General features: G+C 42.7%; 3 protein-coding genes across 7 annotated transcripts in view; 2 read left to right on the plus strand and 1 right to left on the minus strand.

The window, feature by feature from the left end:
• The window catches only part of nsg1 (neuronal vesicle trafficking associated 1), a 5,255-nt gene extending 2,688 nt beyond the window's left edge, over positions 1 to 2,567 (plus strand). Inside the window, exons 4-5 of the mRNA XM_019881126.1 lie at positions 106 to 216; positions 1,389 to 2,567. Of these exons, the coding sequence (XP_019736685.1) occupies positions 106 to 216; positions 1,389 to 1,592 (315 nt within the window). The 3' untranslated portion in view covers positions 1,593 to 2,567. The remainder of the gene's footprint in view (positions 1 to 105; positions 217 to 1,388) is intronic.
• Positions 2,568 to 3,026: 459 nt separating this feature from the next.
• On the minus strand, positions 3,027 to 16,377 carry stx18 (syntaxin 18). 2 transcript variants are annotated; one of them, XM_019881121.1, is made up of 12 exons: positions 16,163 to 16,377; positions 6,863 to 6,930; positions 6,112 to 6,227; positions 5,955 to 6,032; positions 5,773 to 5,839; positions 5,610 to 5,701; positions 5,222 to 5,313; positions 4,195 to 4,253; positions 3,986 to 4,055; positions 3,821 to 3,901; positions 3,641 to 3,745; positions 3,027 to 3,572 (listed from the first exon to the last, which is right to left on the minus strand). In XM_019881121.1, exons 1-11 carry the CDS (start codon positions 16,313 to 16,315, stop codon positions 3,650 to 3,652), a joined length of 972 nt encoding a protein of 323 aa, XP_019736680.1. In that variant the 5' UTR covers positions 16,316 to 16,377; the 3' UTR covers positions 3,027 to 3,572; positions 3,641 to 3,649. The 2 variants fall into 2 exon arrangements, with proteins under 2 accessions (XP_019736680.1, XP_019736679.1); XM_019881120.1 differs by having other exon boundaries at positions 3,027 to 3,745.
• LOC109522498 (uncharacterized) lies at positions 5,514 to 19,619 on the plus strand. 4 transcript variants are annotated; one of them, XM_019881123.1, is made up of 4 exons: positions 5,514 to 5,523; positions 16,530 to 17,003; positions 17,893 to 18,019; positions 18,392 to 19,619. In XM_019881123.1, the coding sequence occupies exons 2-4, from the start codon at positions 16,715 to 16,717 to the stop codon at positions 18,768 to 18,770; spliced, it is 795 nt and encodes a 264-aa protein (XP_019736682.1). In that variant the 5' UTR covers positions 5,514 to 5,523; positions 16,530 to 16,714; the 3' UTR covers positions 18,771 to 19,619. The 4 variants fall into 4 exon arrangements, with proteins under 4 accessions (XP_019736682.1, XP_019736684.1, XP_019736683.1 ...); XM_019881125.1 differs by lacking the exon at positions 5,514 to 5,523 and having other exon boundaries at positions 16,380 to 16,997; positions 17,962 to 18,019; XM_019881124.1 differs by lacking the exon at positions 5,514 to 5,523 and having other exon boundaries at positions 16,381 to 16,997.
• Positions 19,620 to 22,295: the final 2,676 nt, after the last annotated feature.

Genomic DNA, 22,295 nt, shown 5'->3' on the forward strand with positions numbered 1-22,295 from the left:
CTTTGCCAGATGCAACATTTTTAAATTGCCCTGACAAGCTTCTAATCCTAAACCCTAAACTGACTGATTTTTACCTTCCTTCATCGTTTGCCGTTTTTCCATCAGGTGACCTTGTTGGTGATCTGTGCTCTGGCCTTCCTGGTGTGTGTGGTGTTCCTGGTGGTCTACAAAGTTTACCAGTATGAGCAGCCATGCCCTGACAGCTTTGTGTACACGGTGGGTGGAGACACTTAAAAATGTATTTTCACGCTTGGTTATGTGTTTGCCGCTCCTGAGAGTTGTCTTCAATGGTCATCATTCCGTCTGCCAAATGCACGGCTGTTGAATCGACTTTGATTGAATGAAAAGCAAAATGTCTCATCTTCACTTTGCAATGATGCAAGTACTAAATCTGAGCTCAGACACGCTACGCATGAAATTAGTTAGGAAAAGTGGTGCATTTGATTGCAATTATGAGTGCACTGAATTGAAATTTTGTTATATTACAAAGATGGATACAATTATATGAACCTCCTGTTTGATCGTTAGTGTGCAACAACTATTTCATCATACTGTGGGTTGCATAGGAGCAATTTTAACAAATCCAGGTGTGAAATCCACAGTGGCGGACCATCAGGGCCCAGTAAGGCTTTTTCCACTGACCTACATTTCCAACCTAAATTCTATTATTGGTTCCATGAAATTGTATTCCTTTCTTCCCAGCAGTCTCTCTTCATTCCACAGCAGTTTCCCTTGACTAATTCAAGTATGTCCATGTGGATGTTAGACTCGATGCCCGAATTAGATTTTGGCCTTTATGTGTCGCCATGACAATTTGATCTGCTCTGGCCCTTCAGAATCTGTATTATTACAATAGCAATGGGACTACTTCTTCAACCATTTAGACATTAAATTCGCCTTAGAGCTTTAGCTGGCTGGCCGAAAGTACAAGTGACTCAAGTAGCGTATTTTCCGCACTGTAAGGCGCATTAAATTTTTTCAAAAGCCAAAATTGCGCCTCATGATCTGATGTGTCCTATATACGGATCAATATTCAGATTTTTCCGATGTACTATTTTAAATGTTTTTTAAAGCACTTGAAATGCTATATAAATAGTCCTGTATTGTATTGTATTCCCTTTAGCATAGCTCCATATAGTGGATGCATAACATAACCTCAGCCACTTTTGTAGCTTCTATTCTATGCGCCTTATATTTGAAAACAGTTTTAAAATAGGCCATTCATTGAAGGTACGTCTTAGACTCCGAAGCGCCTTATAGTGCGGAAAATACGGTCATTTTCTGGGGTGAGGTATTCTGTCATAATGTTGATGAGATATACGCCACACATAAAGGGGTTAATTTGTCTTCTCCCTGTTCTGTCCGACGACCGTCTCTGCGTGGAGCAGCAAGGTCGCTGCATGCCGGCTGGGATGTACGGCGGCAACTTCCCCCATCAGGGCCCGGGGGGCCGCGGGCGCCTCTTCACCCTCATCAACCACTACAACATCGCCAAGCAGACCATCACTCGGTCCGTATCGCCGTGGATGACCATCATGTCCGAGGAGAAGGTCACCCAGCAGGAGACGGAGACGGCACAGAAGCTGGCCTAACCCCACTGGGCGGAGCCTCGATAATAAATAATACGATTGTGCCATTCAAGCAAACCCGAGTGCTCGTCTTGCCCGAGGTGCTGCGCCGCCTTCAAGGTCGGCTGAATGAGGCTTCTGCTGGGTTCATGGTTTGTTTGAATAGCAGATGCTGTTATTTATTGATACACAGTTGATTGGGGGCATACATACATGTAGAAATGCCCCCCTGCCCACCACACACACACACACACACACACACACACACACACACACACACACACACTTGATGTTAACATTGTACATACACACACACGTTAGAACTCAATTTAGTGAAATGACTGTGAGTTATCATGTTTGTGACACATTTAGATGAAGATGCACGCACGACAATTTTGCAGGGGTTTTTTTTTTCCATTTTCAATAGACCTTGTTTTGAACTCTGTAGTTATCACGAAGCAATGTTTGCAGCATAAATGCCACTGAGGTGTGGAACTTAATTCTGTAGGCAAAAAAAATGTCGGGAAAAAAATCCAAGTGTTATATTCAGTTGTTATATGAATTTTAAGAGCAACGTGGACGCGCTACGTCACTTACAAATAAGCAAATCATGTTACTCTCTGCCATTAGTTCAAAGCTGCGTCAATAATTGTATTTGACATCAAAACTGCTGCTTTTAAAAATGACTTTTTTTCCTGTACAAAGCCGACTAAATTGTTGTGACAAAAGGATCGACGTCCACTGGCTGCACCAGCAACAAATGTATTTTGCACAATTTTAGGTTGTGCAGTTTGACCCAAACTGCTTTCTGCATCAATGTTTTTTTTTTTGGATGTATCAAGTGTATTTCTAAAAGATTGCCACCCATTTTGTGAACACAATGTGCATTTTTGCAAGCTACACAAGATTGAATTGAAAAGGCTGCGTTTCTCAGCATAACTTTCATGCTGCTCTACTGAATGTTTTTGCTTTGATAGTAATGACGCTGTATTGTGCAACTCTTTGTAATTTATAAATGTCAATAGATAGCCACCGGGAGCCATTGATTGGCTGACTGTTTTATTTGACTCATCCGAAAGTAGTCGCTTGTCTTGACGCTTTGTTTTCTTGTACGTGTCTGTTAAATGGTCACAAATGCCCAATTTTCATACAGTGTTATGAAGTACCATTGAAGTGCATTTGCTACATTAAATGTTAAATGAATTGAAATAAAAGTGCCCACGTTTCCCACCAACAATGTTGTGGAATCTATATGACGGTGAGGGTAAAGGTGACATACGGAGAACTTTTGCGTGGTTGTGGTTCGGCAATGGCAAATTCACCCAGTCAGATTTTTTTTTTTTTTTAAATGGGCGAAAAATCACGAAATTGCTGCTTTTTGTGCTAATACGAAAACCAAAGTGTTACTTTGGCACTATCTTGACGCAAAGGAACTATTTTGAAGTGCTTCTTCTGCCGTTTTGTGATCTACGGGCAATTCTGAAGCTACATATTTGAAACAATCAACTATCCATTTTCACCTTCTAGCCTGAAGTCAACAAAGATGTTAAAAAGTACTTCGGAGATGATAATGTGAGTGATGAGCTGCTTTATTCGTCCTACGGTCTGCTGCTGAAGACAAACCATTCTCAATATGACAGTGAAGTTGAATTTACAGATGCATGGTTCTTTCAAAATTAAAAAACTAAGACTGCAAAGGTAGCAATTTTCATCTCGGAGGAAACCTTCAAATGCATCAAGGTTGTTCAAAAGGAGGCGCAACAGAACATGCATTATTTCGACCAATGACGTTTGCCTTTTATCAAGCGTTTGCTTGCCGAGACCACCACACCATCCAAAAGTGGACCTCGTGCTGAAAATCCAAGTGTGGCTCCATCCACAGAGGCTGCCTTCAACTTGTGTGAAGCAGATACATAACTCTCTTAGAAGAGGAGGCCTCAAGAATCTTCTAAATAGTCTCTTGTCTTTCAAATTCAGCACGCTAAATCGAAAACCTCCCGTCTGGTGTTGTCGTCACTTGTTCACCACGTGACTGAGCCGGATCGCCTCCCAACATGCTGCGGTCCGTGATGGCGTGCCTGTTAGCTGTCATACCAGTCCAGGAAGAGCAGCGAGAAAGAGCACATCACCAGGAAGAAGAGGATCCAGACACGGAAGCCGGCATTGTTTTTGATGGCCTTGTGACACAAACAAAAAATGACATCAGTAAGCGCAGGACGATCGAGCCCGTGCGGCGTTTCGCTGAAGCTCACCTCCCGTATATCCTCATTGCCTTCTTTAACGTTCTCTGTAGCGCCGACCACCAACTGATGTATGTTATCAATTTCAGTCTCCTGCCATGACAAGTGAGGAGTGGCAGGTTATTAAAAATAAATCAATCAATCACACGTCAAACCAAGTTAAGAGCCAAATCTTACTTGTTGGAGGACTTTTTCAGAAAAGATTTCCTGCAGTCTTGAGATTTCCACAACCTTCCCCTCGATTTGCCTGGTGGAAGGACGCAAGAAGCAAGACTTGAATCCAAAATGAAAAAAAAAAAAAATCCCCTATCGCATTCAATCCTGAGTTCTTGCTGGCCATGGTGATATTTCTGAGAGGGAACAATCGTTGACCTCTGATGACTCACCTCACTTCATCAACCAGGTTGCTCATTTCACTGACCAGCCTCTGATTTTCCTGCTCAAACTGCACGCATACAAGCAACAAACAAGCAGGAGTCAGTCCCGTTTTGCCGCAACAGAGAAATAATGTGAAATGCAAGGTCAGAGACAACCAGAGTGTATCACACCGGATAGACAAAGTCACAGATAAATTACTTCATCAACATCATCATCTGGTAAACTACACTTTCGTAAACCCTTCAGGTTACCCATCTATCAATGTATCCTATCCTAGTTGACTTTGGAGATTTTAGACATCCCAGACTAGTCGGCAGCCACTCACTGGGCCCACAAGCATCTACGTCCACTCACATCTCAAAATTTTAAGTACCGTATTTCCCGAACTATAAAGCGCACCTAAAAGCATTCCATTTTCTCAAAAGTGCGCCTTATAATCCGATGTGCCTTCTATATGGATCAATATTCTGATTTCTTGGACGTAGTATTTTAAATGTTCTGTAAAGCGCTTTGTCACAGCTGCAGCGGTTGTGAAAGCTCTATATAAATAAAGCTGTATTCTATTGTATTCCCTTGAGTGTAACTCCACCCAGTGGATGCATAATGCAACAGCAGCTGCTTTTGTAGCCTCTATTCTATGTGCCTTAAAATGCAGTGCGCCCTATAGATGAAAACAGTTTTAAAATCGGGCCATTCATTGAAGCTGCGCCTGTTATACTCAGAAGTGCCTTATAGTGCGGAAAATACGGTATAAACCAAAACTGCACATTTTTGGAACGTGGGAGGTCGTTCGAGTACCTGAAAAAACCCACGAGGGAACAGGGAGAACATCCAAACCCCACACAGAAAACCCGAGCCGAGGTTGGAACCAAGAAAGGCATGACTGTCAGGCAGATGTGCTAGCCACATTCCCCAAAGTGCCTCCCACACTCCGAGCCTTTGGCCATGACGAATTTAAAACCTCCAAACATCGCAGAAGAAGCCATGTTGGACACATGTTGTGTTCAGTGGTGGGACGTCTGAAGAGTCACAAACCATTTGGATCTCCTCAGGCGAGAGCTCGTCCTCCACTTTGCCTTCCTCCCACAGGTTGACACTTTGGTCCGACGCTTCTGTTGCACTCTTGTCTGAATCACACACAGATTCATTCCGTGACTAGGAAGGTCGTCGGTGTCACGACAGCGCGTTGTAGTTGCTCTACAAATAGTTTGTGGTCTCTGGACTGTCTGCCCATCATCACGTGTGAATTCAAACAATCAAGTGAATCTTTGTCTGCTGCCTATATGTCCCGTTAAAACCAGGAAGGGCAAATTAGCTTTCTCAAATCAATTTTTTACGTTGAACCTCTTTATGGTGAACTAGCAATCACCAGCCAAAGATACCGAGGACGCACGCATCACATAAACAGAGTTCATTGACATACCAGAGCTTTGCTCCTTCGCCGTCACTTCCTCCTTGGACTCCTCATCCACGATTTTCTCCACACGACCGTGCTGCTCGGATCCCAGTCTTGACCTGAATTCAGGAGTCTCGTGTTTCCAACCAGGAAACGAGGACAAGCAACATCAATTGAAACAACTACTCACAGTCTCTTCTTGTCCACCATTCTCTTGACTCTTATGGCCCTCTGCTCCGAATACAGCTTGCATACTCCTTTGAAAGCGTTCCAAACATGCGCACATTCAGGCCAATGCAAACATTTTCACGGGCAAACAGTCCAAAAGTTACGGAGCGGCAAACATCTTATTTTCAGTTGCTTCGGACTCACCTTTCAAGTACATTTCAATGAGGTCCAAGACTGCTCCCCTGTGCTCTTTGGTCTGGGCTGACGTCGCTGGCTTGTCAGCTAGAAAGCATGCAAAGTATAGAGTGTCGGGTAAAAATGTTAAGGTGCCACATCTCAAATCACTGCAGACGATACACACCATCGATGCGTAGCTGTTTGATGGCGTCGGAACACGTCCGCATAAAGATTTGGGCATCCTGGTCAATCTGATCACGTTCGCTATCCGTCATGCGGGTGAGATCTGATGAGATGAGACTGTAAGATACACGACAACAACCTTCGCTAACGTAAATTGGACAAAAAAAAAAAAAATCTTCAGGGGAAGTTTAGATGAAACTGAACTACTGCGCAACCATCTTTTCATTTAACAGCATGTTGCTTCTTTTCATTCTGAAAATATCTTGACCCGAATGGAAGAAGGAGCTGTTTTTTTTTTTTACATTTTGAAAAAGGAAGGTCACGGGGGGACAACTCCAAAATATTCCAATCAAAACAGAGCCAAAGTGGCGGAATAAGAAGGAAGCGCAAAATCAGATTGCGGCAACCGTTCAAGTCGATGAGACCCGAATGCGTACAAATGAATTGTTGATGGGTTTTCCCAGCGCTTTTGAAAAGCAGGCTCCACCTAACTACAGACATCTTGATGTTTGGCTAATGTGTTGCGGTTGCGACTTGGAGAGAGGAAGTCGTACAGTTTTTCCGGGACGTTAATCCTTCTCTGCTTGGTTGCACTTCAATTATTGCCGACAACTAGGCTGGAGCCCGCTGCGTCAGACCACACCGCTCGATCTGGCTCACCAGAAAGCTGACGCGCATTTTGACAACTCGCATCAAAGCGGCGTTTTTGTCACATTTTGTGAGATTTCCTACAGCGCCGAGCCGAGGCTTACCTTCCCGCGCTCACATAATCCTTCCTGTGTTGCAGTAAGAAGTCTTTGAGCTTGGTGATGTTAATGATCTAGGAAAAAGACGTTACTCAGTGTCATTATAAACATGTCAAAGCGTCACATTAGCAAGCGGCAATTTTCTCGTAGCTACTTTTAGGCAGAGCGCGGCTAAAATGGATCATCTTGCGCTTATTGAAGATGACAGGTGACCAATGTCCGTCCCGTGGCCGTGAACTCACAATATTTACCTTTGACAATTCATCAGCATGCGGGACACTACTAAATTCAAACTTGCCATTTCCCCCCGTCAAGCTGCCCTTACAAATTAAAAAAAAAAAAAAAAAAAAGGCGAGCGAGCGAGCGACTGCACACACAGCACTGGCTGGCAGAGTGATTGCAAATAAGCTTTAAATTCAGGATGTGTTTCTATTTATCGCCGAGTGTATATGTGTACAGGGAAACCAAAGGAAACGTGCTTCAATTCAATATTTGCCCCCTGTAATTCAGTCAAATATGAAAGAAGGAAAAAAAAAAGACCCAATTGCTTCCCCCGTCTACAGAGTTCTGCTGGCGGCGCAGACCCTCACACAGCGGGCTCTGTTGGACGGCGCGCAAGACGCGACTCGGACAAGCGAAGGATTGAAAAATGACACAATGGCTTTGACTGTGACGGGAGTCCGCGAGCACGGCAGATTATTATGATAGCATAATGTCTTCGGCCTTCAACCTTTCCACTCTAACAACACCAATTATCTAATTGCCCGGGCTGTAAGCAGTAATCTGGCACCAGCTGTCTAATAATATCTCTAAACATCCATTCGAGCATCACAGAGACCTGAAGTGAGGTTTTATTTGAGCTGACTCGGGGAAATGTGGCGGGGGAGAAGAAAAAAAAATAAAAGGTGTCCGAATTTACAGGCTTGGGCAAGTTGTTGGGAGACATAGATGTCCTTTTCTTGCTTGTGTGATGAATGGCACGGCTGCGGGCTGCCCGCTAACCCAGGCAAGCCGACCCTTGTAATAATACAATTATTTGGGGTCAGGAGTTAATTGTTGTTCGGAGCAGTTAAGCTCGGGAGATGAATTGAAGGGTCTTTTGCTTCAAAGACTTTTCTAAACACGGTCTGTGTTGCAATGCCGCCGACAAGAATCAGAAAAAAACAGACGTGATGCCATAACTGCCATTTACGCGCCAGGAAAGCTTTCGCGGTGGTTTTTAGTTACTTAACAGAGCAAAGGTCTCTTACACAATTCGTTGTTTTCCTTCCAGTGGCTGTTATTTCTTCTGTTCAGTGGAACTGCTGAAAATGAAACGATACTTTTTTTGGGGGGGTTTGAACAACCACCACGCACAATAACACAGAGGAAGACGTCGGCAAATGTCGTGAGACTTCAGCTCAGCAAGCATCAAAGACATTTTTTGGTGCGTGGTTTGATTTAGCGTTGGCATATTTGAATCGAGGTCCTCGGTTAGGCGCGTTCAAGGGAAAACACATAACAATGAGAATAAACAGGAAATTAAATCAAGTTACAGAATCGCATTCAAGGCCACAAGACTGCGGCGGGGTCTTAATACTTACGACCTTTCCCATTTTCATTTGATGAACAAGTTAAGGTGGAACGCTTTGTTTTTATTGGTTCATTACTTTTACCGTTTGAAGGACAACTGAGAATGTTTCGCCTTTTACCATTGCCAACAGGTAACACCTTCAATCTCTCTCTACTTTTTTGCCTGGCTCAGACTGATGCAAAACCCGTCCGTGGGGCCCTTCCAATCAGCCAATCAATCCATCCATCTTTAAAAAAAAAACACAACAAAAAGAGATGCATGAGGCGCACATAAGAATCCAAGATGCTAATCGTCACATTAAGACTTGACTGATTGATGACAATCTGAATTTAGAACAGATTATTTTGGACCAGAACCTCTGCGGAGTTTCAGAGACGTCCACGTAGTACTGCAGCGTTAGGCCAGCAGGTCGTGCTAAATCCCCAAATTGGAATGAAATGAAAATGCCAGGCAAGGGCTGGTGTGTGTGTGCGCGTGTAGAAGGGGGCACAGCGGGGTGTGTCGAGAGTGCTGCTCTGGGGGTTGAGCTGTCTCCAGTGTGTATACATTGGAGCTCGGATTCCCAGCGCAAGCTCAAGGGCTTGCAGGGGGTCAGAGGGATCAATTGCTCTTGTAACTTAAGACCATAAAGAGCAAGTAATTCCTCGACAATGAGCGACGAGGTGGCCTCGCGGCATACGGCCCCCGCATGTGAAACGTGTACGGATGAACGTGCATCACCGTGCGCGTTTGCGCTGCTGCGCCGGCGCGGCGTGCGTGAGCGCGGGGGACACCTCGCGACTCGACGAGAAGGAGACAGTCTGCCGGGCTCAATCTAATCTCGACATCATCAAAGACCCCCACTTTACCTCCTCACTTTCTCGTCGGGCCTGCGGCGCTGACTGAGCCCAAACAAACCATCAGGAGGGATTATTATGAGCAAGACAAGAGAAAGGGCTTAGTTAGCAGATTTTTTTTTCTCTCCACCCCGCAAACGGCTTGAATGTCCCTTTTGTTTTGTTAAATCCAGGTAACTGACAGAATTAGATGATGACTAACTCGATTCAGCTTAAATCCTGAAGGCTATTTATACTGACGCCATGCTATGTTGGATTCAATTATGCAGGTCTGATGCAGAAGGAGACTTGGGCAATGGCAACATGTTGATTTTATTTTGAAGTTCAAGTAAATCTCCCATGGGGGTTTGGTCTCCCCCCCCCCGCCCTTTAAAATTGAGTGGATCGAGCTCTTCTCCTTTTCCAACATTCTCCTCCGAGAATCTGGTTGTCATAGTGACACTGCATGGGATTTCGGCAAAGTCATCGAGACAGTGCTCCCAACACTCACACGAAAGATCTTCAAGTGATCGAATTTCACTTACTGTAAGTCGTCTGAAAATTAGGTTTTCACGACAAATAATGAATCTCTGTTTAGCGATCTCTGCCAGCGACAGAAAGTGACTGGTCAGAGAATTAAGTGCTCTTGCACTTAATGGGACAAGGAACAATTAACCTGTGTATCCACCCGTGCCCATTAATACAAACCTTGATTCTAACCGGCATGTTGTCTGACACATAAAAAAAAAAAAAACCACACACAATCCATAACTCCACATCGATAAAATCATTTTCGGGGGGGATCGTTCACCCCGGGATTCTACTGTGCTTCATACACCAATGGTCTAGTCCGGGTGTCGGCAACATGCGGCTCTGGAGCCGCATGCGGCTCTTTAGTGCCGCCTAGTGGCTCCCTGGAGCTTTTAAAAATGTTAGAAAATGGAAAAAGATGGGCGAGGAACTGGCAAAGAATGGCAATCTGAAGGACCGAGAGAAGCATTTTAAAACGGTACACGTTTTAACATTTTGGGTTGCCGACCCCTGGTCTAGTCCTTGCAGCATTGTTTCACCACAAAGTCAACGCTGTTGTAACACGTGCAGCATTTGACTTGGTAGCGTCTCTCTGAAAAAGACGTTTGGATAAAAGCATACGTTGCTCCAAAACCTGTGTGTAATTTCCAGCAAGAATCGTGCCTTTGAGAGGCACGCTAGTTATCGGGCATTGAGCAGTCACATCTTCCCATACCATCACAGGCGCTGGCTTTTGAACTTTGCACCGGTAACAATCTGAATGGTTCTTTTCCCTCTTTACGACTGAGTTCACAGGGTCCGTGATTTCCAAAACCAATTTGAAAAGTGGACTGGTCAGACCACAGCACACTTTGTTTTAACTTGGCGTCAGTCCATCTCCGACGACCTCATGCGCAGAGGAGCATTTCTGGCTGTTGCTGATTCATGGCTTTCGCTTCGAACAGTAGAGTTTTAACTTTTGATTTGTGGATGGAGCTCTTCTTTCCTTTTTATTTTACAGAATGATACCATTTTTACCCACAATCACGATAAGCTGCGATCACTTTTGATTCTCAGCGAGACAATCCAAAAGTAATGGTGCAAAGAACGAGACCAGACAGAAGCTGAAAACCTGTCGACTCTGGCTTAAAATGCAACTCCTCTGTTGTTGTTTCAATAAGCAGCCGTTTCTCACGTGACATTTTCAATAATGAAATGCAGCGACAGTCGCTGAGAGAAACATCTGCTGCAGTTTCATTGCGAAGCCTCCCCCGATACTTTGGGGTGTAAGGGTGGAGCAAACATCTGCTGCTCGTCATTGAGGCATTTCCCTGATTGTAAATAGCAAAACAACACCAGTTGAAGCAACGACATAAAAACAAAACAAAACTGTCAACTGTCGTCACTGCTACATCTTGATCAACACACGACTCTTAAGTTGAGGTGAGGACGATCATTGGCCTCAGCTTTTACTTGAAATATCTTCGTAGCGTGAGCCGTAAAAGCCCTTCGAGTTTTTATGTTGACATCGGTAGGAATCTTTTATTCATGAATAGGTATACAGTGAAACTCCTCGACAACGAAACCTACATGGGCAAAAATACCCCCTAGTGTGAAAAATTTTCCATGCATGAAAGCCATTCCCACTTTTCTGCTCCCCCTACAACGAAAAGTCCCCCTGTTCCACGATACGAAATCTTTTTCTCTGCTCTTGCCTCACAACGAGATTCACTACAACGAAAACAAGCCTTCCGCAAAAGTCTAATCCAACCTCAGCATGCCACAGCGACCTCTACTGCTTCGTTCGGAAACGGCAACAGCAACCCACCACACTGGTTTACACATGCGCAGTAGTGCAGGAAGTATTTGTTTCAGACGCAGCACGAACGTTGCATTGCTGAAATGGCGACAAAACGGACCTTTGCATACCAAGGAGTTAAGAAAAGAAAAGCTTTAACGCTTGAAGACAGGATAAAGGTAATAAAAATGAAAGATGGAGGAAGCAAAATAAAAGACATTATGCAAGAAATTGATGTAAGTGAAAGTAAATGCTGATTGTAAATTTCGCAATTTCATCCCTTTTTTTCTTTCTACGCTGGCTATATGAAGTGTCAAATTAGTTTATGCTCATACTTATGCACTAATGGAATAAAAATAAAAAGTACACATATACGTTATTTGTGTGTGTTCGTGTTTACGTCTGAGATAAAATTTGAGACAGTGAAAGGTCCCCTGTTGTGAAAAATTTCTTGCTGCAAACATGATTTCGTTGTACAGGAGTTTCTCTGCAGTGAGTGCATGAAAATAAAAATGAACCTTTAACCCGTTCGGTTAAAGCTTGTCATGTTATCAGGTTACAGGGTGCATGAAAGGGTTAATAAGATTTATGATAATTAGGGTTAGCAAAGTGCAGACTGAAGGGCTTGTAAATGTCAAGAGCATCTGACGGCTGATTTCGGGCCATCCATTTTCTGTACCGCACGAGAATAAATGATTAATGCAGCTCACATCACGTGTTGAGGAATAACATTCCGAAGGTAGAGATTAAGTAATATTTCTTTCGAAACATAAACTTTAATGATAGCGTATTGAAATCCTAAGCAAACTCTCCCAGTGTGACGCCGGTTCTATAGAGGCGGCCACGTTGAAAGATGTCAAAGAGAGCCAGTTTTGGAATGCTGATACGAAAGGCACAGCGGGGAGCCAGGCAATCCTTTCTCCACACAATTTAACAATTTCAGAGTGACCTCCGCCATTTAAACTTGAGAAGGGAGGCATGCTGTGGAGAGGGACGAGGTGAGCGGTGAAATGAAGATCACAGTGCCCTCAAGCGACCCCGTTGAGGGCAAAGATTCCCCTTCACCAAACCTGAATCGCCTGCTTGGCTACAGTCGCTCCAGTCGAGTTCAGAATGCTGTTTGCTTACAATTTCTTTTTAAACGAGCTGGATTTTAGTCGAGAAAAGCACTGTGCATTTGTCAAATTCAATATGTTCGTTTCGATTTTTGTGACGCTCCAAAGAGCGTTCCGCACGTCTCGGGAAGGGCACCCACATCTGTTGCGCATTAGGTGCCGGCCGTCAACATTGTTGCCGGGGACCTAATTTAATATTTTCTCTGTTTTGATCTTCCACCTTTAATCACTGGCTCTTGGGAGGATCGGCTTTCCCCGAGAAATTGTTCGAGAGCAGAAAGCAAATGTTATTCCAGTATGTTTATGGAATCATGCATGTGAAGAGAGGACTCGCACACAAAGAAAAATGCTTGGCCGCCGCGTCTGACGTGGGAGAAAACCGCAATCGGACCGTAAGCAGTCAGGACATTCCAAAACTGGCAATTTAAATTTCTCCACTGAGATGGTTGCGGATGATATGTGCAATGCGAGTGAAACAGCAGTAGGGGGGGAAGAGAGCAGGGGACCCGCACCGCAGGATAGAATAGGGTTTCTTTGAATCAGCACCGCCGCTTTTTATTAAACCACCATTTCTAATACCAATGTAGCATAACCGAACAAAAACGCGGTTGTGCGCGACTGAGGTGAGCGGGCTCATGTTTGATGCTTGACATCAGGCCCAACTTAAAGTCCAGACTCCCTGAGGGAAATGTAAAGTGCTTCTTCAAGGCCCTTTGAAGAGGTTTGTTTTCATGGCGCTCATGTTAGGCAAAGGACTCCTTGCTGCCGTCATGACATCGAGAAAAACCTTTTTGGGGAAGGCGGGGGGGGGGGGGGGGCCAACTGTCCTTTGCCAACCATTGATATATGCCTGCACTTCGTTGGCACCCACAACAGAATGTTTCTGTCACATTTTCTGTCGTGTTTTTCAGTCAATGACAAAAGACTGAATTTTTAAGAGAGCATTAGTTCGCTACACTTAACGCTGACGTCGCAGGAACATTGAATGAAGGTTCATTTAACTATCAAACGACACTGGCCTAGGGTAGCGTCTTCAGAAAATACAACCTCGTCACCCCGTACCTCGGGGGACATAACGAATCTTTAACCATTTCCCATAAAATGGCCGCCAACTACGATGTATAATACAAGATCAACATTTATTGATGTAACATGAACATGTGACACAGTATAAACATGTCATTTACAAATACGTGGATACAGTATGACGTAAAGATAATTTTACAAGACATGAAAAAAATGAGTGTAGCGTTCCTACTTCATCTCTGAAAACAGTCAGCAGGAGGAAAAAAAAAAGGTCAACCCATTCGGTTGTGTCGACGACCAAAATTGCACAAAAATGTATGACTGGGATTAAACTTTAATTAATAATTTGAAAAAAATATTTGCAATGTCCGGAACTTGTTGCTGCGGATCACCGGAGGCACGTCCAACCCAACAACAAAAATGTGACGTCTCACATGACGCCGGTTTGAACTGTTAAGTTTCAATTAAACAGGCACAGCGTTCTTTATATTTTGGTTTGAAAACTGAACTGGAGGATTGCAGAGGAATTTTGGTGTCTCAGGTGGACGTGTCAAACACAGGTCATGAAATCATTATGCAGCTTCCCAGCTGGACAATTCAGGCAAGTTGAACGCTACAATAGCACAATCCGATCCAATCTTAATAATATCAGCCGCAGACCCTGATGGACTGACCTCTCCAATGTACATACTGGCCCACTTTCGATGCTTTGATAATCTCGGACATCTTAACCAGATCTGGCTTGACATAAGCAAACATCGACATTCCTGGACAAGCTGTATCTCAGAAAAGAACCACTGTGGGCATCAGCCAAACACTGCAAACTTGGTCAGGTTTAGATCTGCCGACTCCACTCAAGAACAAACCACGGCCCTTCACTAAAAAACAAGGAACAGCCATTCAAAATCTACGCTGGAGACAGCAGGCCTTCAACGGTCAATACATTTGGAGAAAGTTGCTAATCACAGTCTGTGAACCATACTTACGACTCATTGGATAGCAGATTCAACGATCATGTTTGAATCTCTCTGTAAAGGATTTGTTTGCATTTTAAAGGTTATTCAAGTTGGCATGTTTGATAACAGCATTGCACGGCGCGGCCAAAAAGAACAGCAAGATAACCAAGGGTGCAGCTAACTGGTGTCTGCAGGGGAGTGGAGTGGTAGATGGGGCTAGAACGGATTGTTGAAACCAACCAATCACTTGATTTCGATTGTAACTCGCCTATCAATGGCGCCACTCGGGGGGGCGTCTCAGTGTCGTGATGCGGCTGCGGCAGTCTGTCAAAATATGTCCTGACGAAACGCTCCACGGTGCAAAATAGATTACAGACCATTTCCTTTGATAAATGCACCAAATCAGCGGATCTATCATTCAGTCCCATATTGCAAGCAGTGGCGGTGCAATCTTGAAAGGTGCTCTGTACAAAACCTTTGCTCTTGCCTTTCCGAGGTTGTGTCAATATTCAAAATAAACACACAAACCATAAACACACAAACCATACAGCTATATAGCCACTGCAAAAAGTAACAAAACGAACACAATGGCCAGATGCATTTCGTTTCTGCTTCCAAAAGCCTCCACCATCATTTGCCGTACTGTCAGCAGCTGGAAAGCGGCATAATAAACCCCATTACAGCCTACTGCTGCGTACTTGTTCAGCTCTCGTTATTTGTATTTATAAAATACAAATTTTAGGTTGCTGCCCCATCAGCAATGCCGGCCTGTGCGACTGCAAATTATGCACATGCTAAGAATCACCACTGACTGAACGTTTTTAGATTTATCTATCTGAGAAAAAGAGACCCAAGCACACGTCCTTTGAGAACCAGATGGAAGCTAGCAGACATCAAACAGGATGGCAATGCCTCTTCCATGGTAATGCCTGCATTATCAGTAAAATTGGTCTACAAAGGTATTCTGAGAGTGTTAATAAAATGTAAATATTACTGCAAGCGAATGTCAGGCAATACAATTATATTTTTCATGCATTAGCCTTTGAAAAGATTCCAATGTCTAATTGTACTTTACATTATTAGACCATTCATTATTCTGCAAAATGGAGATTGACAGAGCAGCACAATATTAGAGAAGAATATTATGACTCTGCACCCCCCCCCCCCACAAAACCGAATTTCAGTACGGCACACAAGAGAGGATTACCTTGAATGACAATGTCAACAATAAGACAAAATAATATTAGTTTTGCATCACTAGCATCACTCGTGTGCCAATAAATGAGTTGTGGGCCCACGTTCAGTGTAGAGTGCTAATGCGAGCATGTGAACACGAGTTAAACATGCAATAACGATAACGTTCTGAAATTTAGTTTTGCAACACCGCGTGCTAACATTCCAGCAAATGAATAGTGACACGTTTTCACGAATCACAAGTTTACCGTGTCATGAAAGAGTTCGCGTCGGCACTTAGCATGGTGGTTAGCTGCAGTTAGCTCGAGCCTAGACTTACCACTTCTTTCGCCTTGGGAGAGAAGCCATTCTTAGGTCTGCTTCGCTTGAAAATCTCATCTTTGGCGGAATCGAAACCTATCCCTATCGCCTTGTTTCTGGTTTTGACCGTTTTGACACTGGCTTTGAAAAGTAGCGTTATGTCCACAGCCATGTCTGTGAGACGAACAGCAGTTCGGGGACTTCCTCCTGTAAACAAATTGACACGTCACCCGGACGTGACGTCATTTCCACGCGACGACGTTTACATTCAACTGGAGGAACAGAAAGGCTCAAAGTCCGCCTCAAGGTTTTCCGCAGGACAACGAATTACAGCGTGTTAAGGACATCATATTTTGCAATCTGGAGCTACGGTGCCCGTTATGAAGTTGCGCTTTACTCGATCTTCATTTCGAGCTACTTACCTTTTAAATATCTGTGTGTTACATACATTGATAAAGCCTGTGAGAGGTCTTGACTTTTAGCAAATCATTTTGAAATCCCGATTTGGTTGGGCTGATTTCTACTTTTCTGTGCTGTCTTCCAGTAATCTCTAAAACATAATCAATTAATCATGCCACTCCAACTTGAGGCGATGTCAAGCAGAAAGCGCAGACCCAATTGGACTGACCAGGAGTGTTATCTTCTTGCTCAGCTAGTCCGCGAAAGAAAAGAAGTAATCAGAGGGAAGTGCACCACCGGTTTATATGATAAACGGCAGGCCTGGGACGAGATAACGCAAAACATCAACTCAGCCTTTCCACAGATGCAGCGGACTGTGTCTGACTGCAGCAAAAAGTGGGAAAATCTCCTGGCAAAGTCGAGGGAGGAGATTAAGCGACAGAAGATGCACACGGGTACAGGTGAGTAACATTTGCAGCCTCTTGTACAATGTGTTCTAAAATTTTATGCATACATGAAGTAGGTGAAATCACCATACCACTTTGTAATGTCCTGATGGATGGTTGGTGAATATGTGCCATGTGCCAAGAAGTTTCTAACTGATCATTTTTCCTGCCACGGTATTAAAAAAAAGCACCTTACCCTGGGCAGCAAAATAATTGCCATGCAAGACAACACGGCATTCCACACTGCACAAAATAGCATTGAAGCTGTGGCGGCTACAGGGATCAAGGTCAACTCAGGGTGTGCCAGCATCATCACTTGACCTCAACCCCAATGAGAACCTGTTGAGCATCCTTGAAAGGAAAATCTTAAGATGGTAGACAGCAATACATCTGCAAACAGCAACTTTCACATGAAATTCTTGCAGTCTTAAATAGGATCTAATGTGTGTATGCCAATATGTAACTTGATTAGGAAATACCTTTGTTGGTCAAAATGGCTTTTAAAACCTTTTTTGAAATTGTCCCCATGTAACGAAATATTCCTTCAGACTTCTTTAAAACCAAACGTGTTGGTTAATTATGGGCTTCTGCAGTTTTTTATTTTTATTTGATTTAGCAGTTGATAATGTGAGCCATATGCCATCTTGTACTGTATTTTTAGCAGTGAAAAACTGGCAGCTGTGATTGCCAGTTAAAAATATTCAGTGAAATGCATAGATGACATGGTGAAATGAACAAAAACTGCATATGGAAAAATGAATATAATGAGCAAATAAATGTATGAAAAAGAATAAAAATGAATAAATTGCAACACAGTGTTAGCCCTTAAGTTTGGTTGTGTTTTTTTAAATGCCATCTATACCATAATCTGTGTCCAAAGATAACACATTGCTGCTTTTCACAGATGATGACCTGTCCTTGGATCAGTTCAGTGCTTTGACCCAGATTGTGATTTCTGTGATGAATCCTTCAGTACTGCAACAAGATGAAGACTCCCAACCTTTTGACCTGGTGGAAAGTCAACAAAACAGGTGTTGTATTGATCATCAATATTTTTCGGCCCGTTTCATAATATGATGTACAGTGGTACCTTGACTTACAAATGTAATTCTTTCTATATTCATACATCTCAATTCAGTTTGCTTGTATGTCATATCAATTTTCTCTATCAATTGTTTGTCCAATTCAGTACCCACCTGAAAGTGTTTTAAAAAAAAAAAAAAACAATTCACTCAAGCAGCGGCCTATCTGAAGCTCGTTCTTCACTCAACCAACGGCTCTCAACGGAAAGCCAAAACTCAACTAAGCAATGAGTTGTAACTCGAAAAAGCTTGTAGGTTGGTCAAGGTACCTCTGTAATAAGTTGCTAGTTGTTGACAAATCCAAAATGTCTTCCCTTTCAGTGGCACCAAAAATGGAAGCATGTTCTCCACTGGCGAGCAATTTAAAGCTAAACACGAGCAGGCGGATCTCGTGCTCCCTGCCGACGCTGCAGATCCGTCCACGACTACGCCGGGACAAAAACTGACCTCTTTTTGTAACATTCCCAAACAATTTGCAGTGCAGTTTAGCCCTCATTTTTCTGCAGCCTCCGGGGAGCAGTCCAATTCTCACTGCTGTCCTTGCACACATGCAGCACACTGCACCGCTTCGCAAGAGAGAATGGATTTGGAAATGTCGGTGCTAAGAAGACAGGAGGCAGTCCTCAAGCTTCAAGAGGAGTATTATACACTCAAAATTCAGCAGATGAAGAAGCAAACGGGAAAGTCCCTACAGGACTGAAGGCTTTCCACTTGTTGTATCTGCTTGTGTCTCGAATGCTCTGATTCATCCTTTTATTGTGGTTGGACACTAAATAATGTAGACGTATAGTATGTACTTCATATTTTTGCATCTGCGAATACAGTGAACGTTGTTTGCAGGGTTTAGGGACCAAGCGCTGATGCAATTACGGTCGTGAAAACGAGCAATCACCCCTACAACGAATTACCTAAATTCATACTTCAATCCCTACTATAAATATACACCGTACTATGATCCCGCAACACGTTAACATGATTTGTGTTTGACCAGGCCAACCCGCGAATAGCGAAAATCTGTGTGTACCGGTAATTGACACCCATTAAAATTCATTGGGGGGGATTTTATTATTAGTATTTTTCTTTTAGACACGGGAGTATTCAGCTGTCCACTGTTCTACCCTCATATCAGCCTTTTTTTTTTTTTTATGTCCACATCATCAACAAAACTTGTGGCTTCCAAATGAGGACCCAAATGCATAGAATATATTTATTTAAAAAAAAAAGAAAGAAAGGCTTTCATTGTTTCAAATTGTACTGATGTCGCTTGGGGATTACCACGATGAAATTTCTGGTATAAAATCTTTTTGGGGTGTGATATTTGGGTTTTATAATAAGAATGATCAAATCATGTTGAGGCTTATCAAAAGCAGACATTTTCAAACGTGATATTGCACCACATTATTCAGTATCTCATGTAGTGATCATAAAAATAAGAGCTTTGGCTCAAAATTTGGTGGTATTTCCATATTGATTTTTTTTTAGATCCAGTTGTTAATGTCTAATAATTGGTACATGACATTTCTTGCATAATCTCTGACTGTGATAAATTTTTTAAAAATGAAAATAGAAAAAGTTACTGATCTCATTCATGTGAGATCCAAATATATTTGCAATCTCTCAAACATTCTGAAAATATGACATGCAAAATACTGTACTGTACTTTCATTCCTCCGAATTTCGCGCCAATTTATTGTAGCCATATTTTGCAGCATGGTATTTTTCTGATGAGGTCTATTTACAAAGTAGTTTTTAAAATTATGATTTACTTTTGCATATTTTCAAACAGGAAAGCGACCAGTGTGTTTTTTTTTTTCTGTGGGAAATAGATTTCATGCTGCTTCGTAGCGTTTACTCTTGACTTGCAGTCCCCCAACATGAAAACGGTTCATGCCAAAATAAACGTGGTGGAAATAATGTCCAGTCTAGACAAAAATGTAGTAATTTGTGCGTAATATTTCTCATAAATCAGTGTCTTTGTAAGTGACCAAGCCTTACACTGAAATGTAAGCACTGTAGCCAGACTTAAAATAAAAGCCTCCTATTTGCTGTGTGGTTTGCTCATTTCCTTTGTTAGTGTTGAGGCATGCGTATGTTCAACAGAGTGCTGTACGTTACTACCGTTTCAGCATTTAAACCTTTTGTTTTTCATCCATTCTTTTTAGCTTTTCTGTGAAAGATAAACAGCTCATCGAAGACCCACTTGAGTTAAAACTGCCCAGCGTGATTGAATTCATGATACTGAATGTGTTAATGTGAGCCGTCTGTCCAAGTTTTCTTTCAACACAACAAAATTACCATTTTAGCAGCCATGGCCTGTCGTAACTGGTTTTCGGAAAACTGGCTGACAGGCATGTGCAGAAAAGCTCCTTGATGACAATTTTCTCTATGCGGCCTTCACTATGTTTTCTTAAAATCTCATTCGGCTTAGGGTTTTTATTCATTAGCTTACTTAAGACCAAAGTGTGACAAGAGGTGATGTAATAAGCTCAGCTTGTCAACAGGTTTATACATGAATACATTGGACATGTTTGAAGATAATTGCTGAAAACACCGAGATTTACTTTATGTAGTACAGTATTTAAGTGTGCATGAAACTTTTTTTCACCCATTCAGTTTTGGGGATTTTTGGGTGTTGCCCAGTGACGCACTTGAGCCTCCATCACGAGTCTCCTTGTGCCACTACCTGTACAGTGTATAATTTTGAATCTTACAGCTTTCTTTTAGTTAGTCAACTATGCCTCCGCTCCAATTGTGCATCTTCTCTGGATGGCACACGTTCCAGAACTGTCAAGTGTGATGTGTTTATGTTACATAAAGCAATATGGGTCCGTAACTAGCAGGAAGTATATGCGTGCTCATATGTCTTTTATTTCCTGGAGCCACAGGTTGATTGCCATCTGCCACTTTGTTAATAAATGGTTGACTTACACATTTATATCATGCCAAGCGATCAGTGATGTATGAGCCTGCCGCAATATGAACCTCCCGGAGCTTGTTAGCTCATGAGCTAGCTAGTGGCTAGCGTCTCTTGTTGAAGCATAGAAAACACCATAACTATGGGATATATAGAATGTATTCCGGCCACTGGAAGTTTTAATCTAATGGAGTAGGAGAAGAAATCGAAGCAACCCTTTCTGGCTTCACTAACACCTTCCTAACTTATGCCATTTGTCTAATTTGTTTCCCGATAATATTTGCGTGCGTCAAATACTTCATTGTTGAGTTATTGTACACGCTACTGTGATGCGATTTCACAGGATCGACATCGATCGTCCTGCCTACATCACTCACGAGAGGAAGCAAGCCAGATCGGGGTCCACTGATTCAAACAGTGTTGTGTAAAATTCAACTTGGTTCCCGTCAGTACAACTGGCTTTGTCACTGCTACTTAAGGAGACAAGCCGTTGCAAGTATCTGAAGTCCTTTTTTATAGGGCTGAAGCCTGAAAACATTTGGCTTTGACATCAAAGCATGAATCTTGCACAAGATAAACATTTCAACTTTTATTTTCAGATACAATACGCACATTCAGATGATACATACTTTCATACGCCCGTCATTAAAAAAAAAAATTGTAAAATTTGATTTCAGTTGTCAAACCATCAACATTGTCTGTGCATACGTTGGAGATTTGGTTTCTACGAATGTATTCAAATCTACAGAAACAATTTCATTTCAAGGTAAGGTGGAGTATTTCTTTACTCTTTATTTCTATATTTAAAAAATGAACTTCCAATGCACAAGGCATTCTTTGGCATTCCTAGATGCTATCTCTTGCTGGATGAAGTGTCAGTGACAGTATCCATTGCCCCCATTCCTGACAGATGAGCCATGTTCTGGAGTGTCCTCTGGGCAGTCCACTTAAGAGCCTCAAAAGAAACCCCTTAATCTCCACTTTCTCTTTGTTTGCGCTATTATCAGACATGTCCGTCAGGACTGCTTTATCTTCACAGGACTCATCAAGTGGCTATCTGACGTTGTCTTAATTCTATCAAAGGTTCTTATCTCATCTTTGCCTGAGGATGCGACTCCCCGAAAAAAAAAAAAAAAAAACTGGCTCTGGCTAGCGTTGCGCTTATTTGAAGTGAGCGTCAGGTCTTCATGTTTTCCAAGTGCTGCGCCCATGCTTGTAGAGTATTCTTGGTGGTGTCATGCAGTTTACCACAAACAAGCCATCTGCTTTATTTTCTCATAATAAGTTATTTAATGGGGGCGGGGGGTAATG

Source organism: Hippocampus comes, unplaced genomic scaffold (genome assembly GCF_001891065.2).
Source record: "Hippocampus comes isolate QL1 unplaced genomic scaffold, H_comes_QL1_v1.1 scaffold68, whole genome shotgun sequence".
Lineage (NCBI taxonomy): Eukaryota > Metazoa > Chordata > Actinopteri > Syngnathiformes > Syngnathidae > Hippocampus > Hippocampus comes.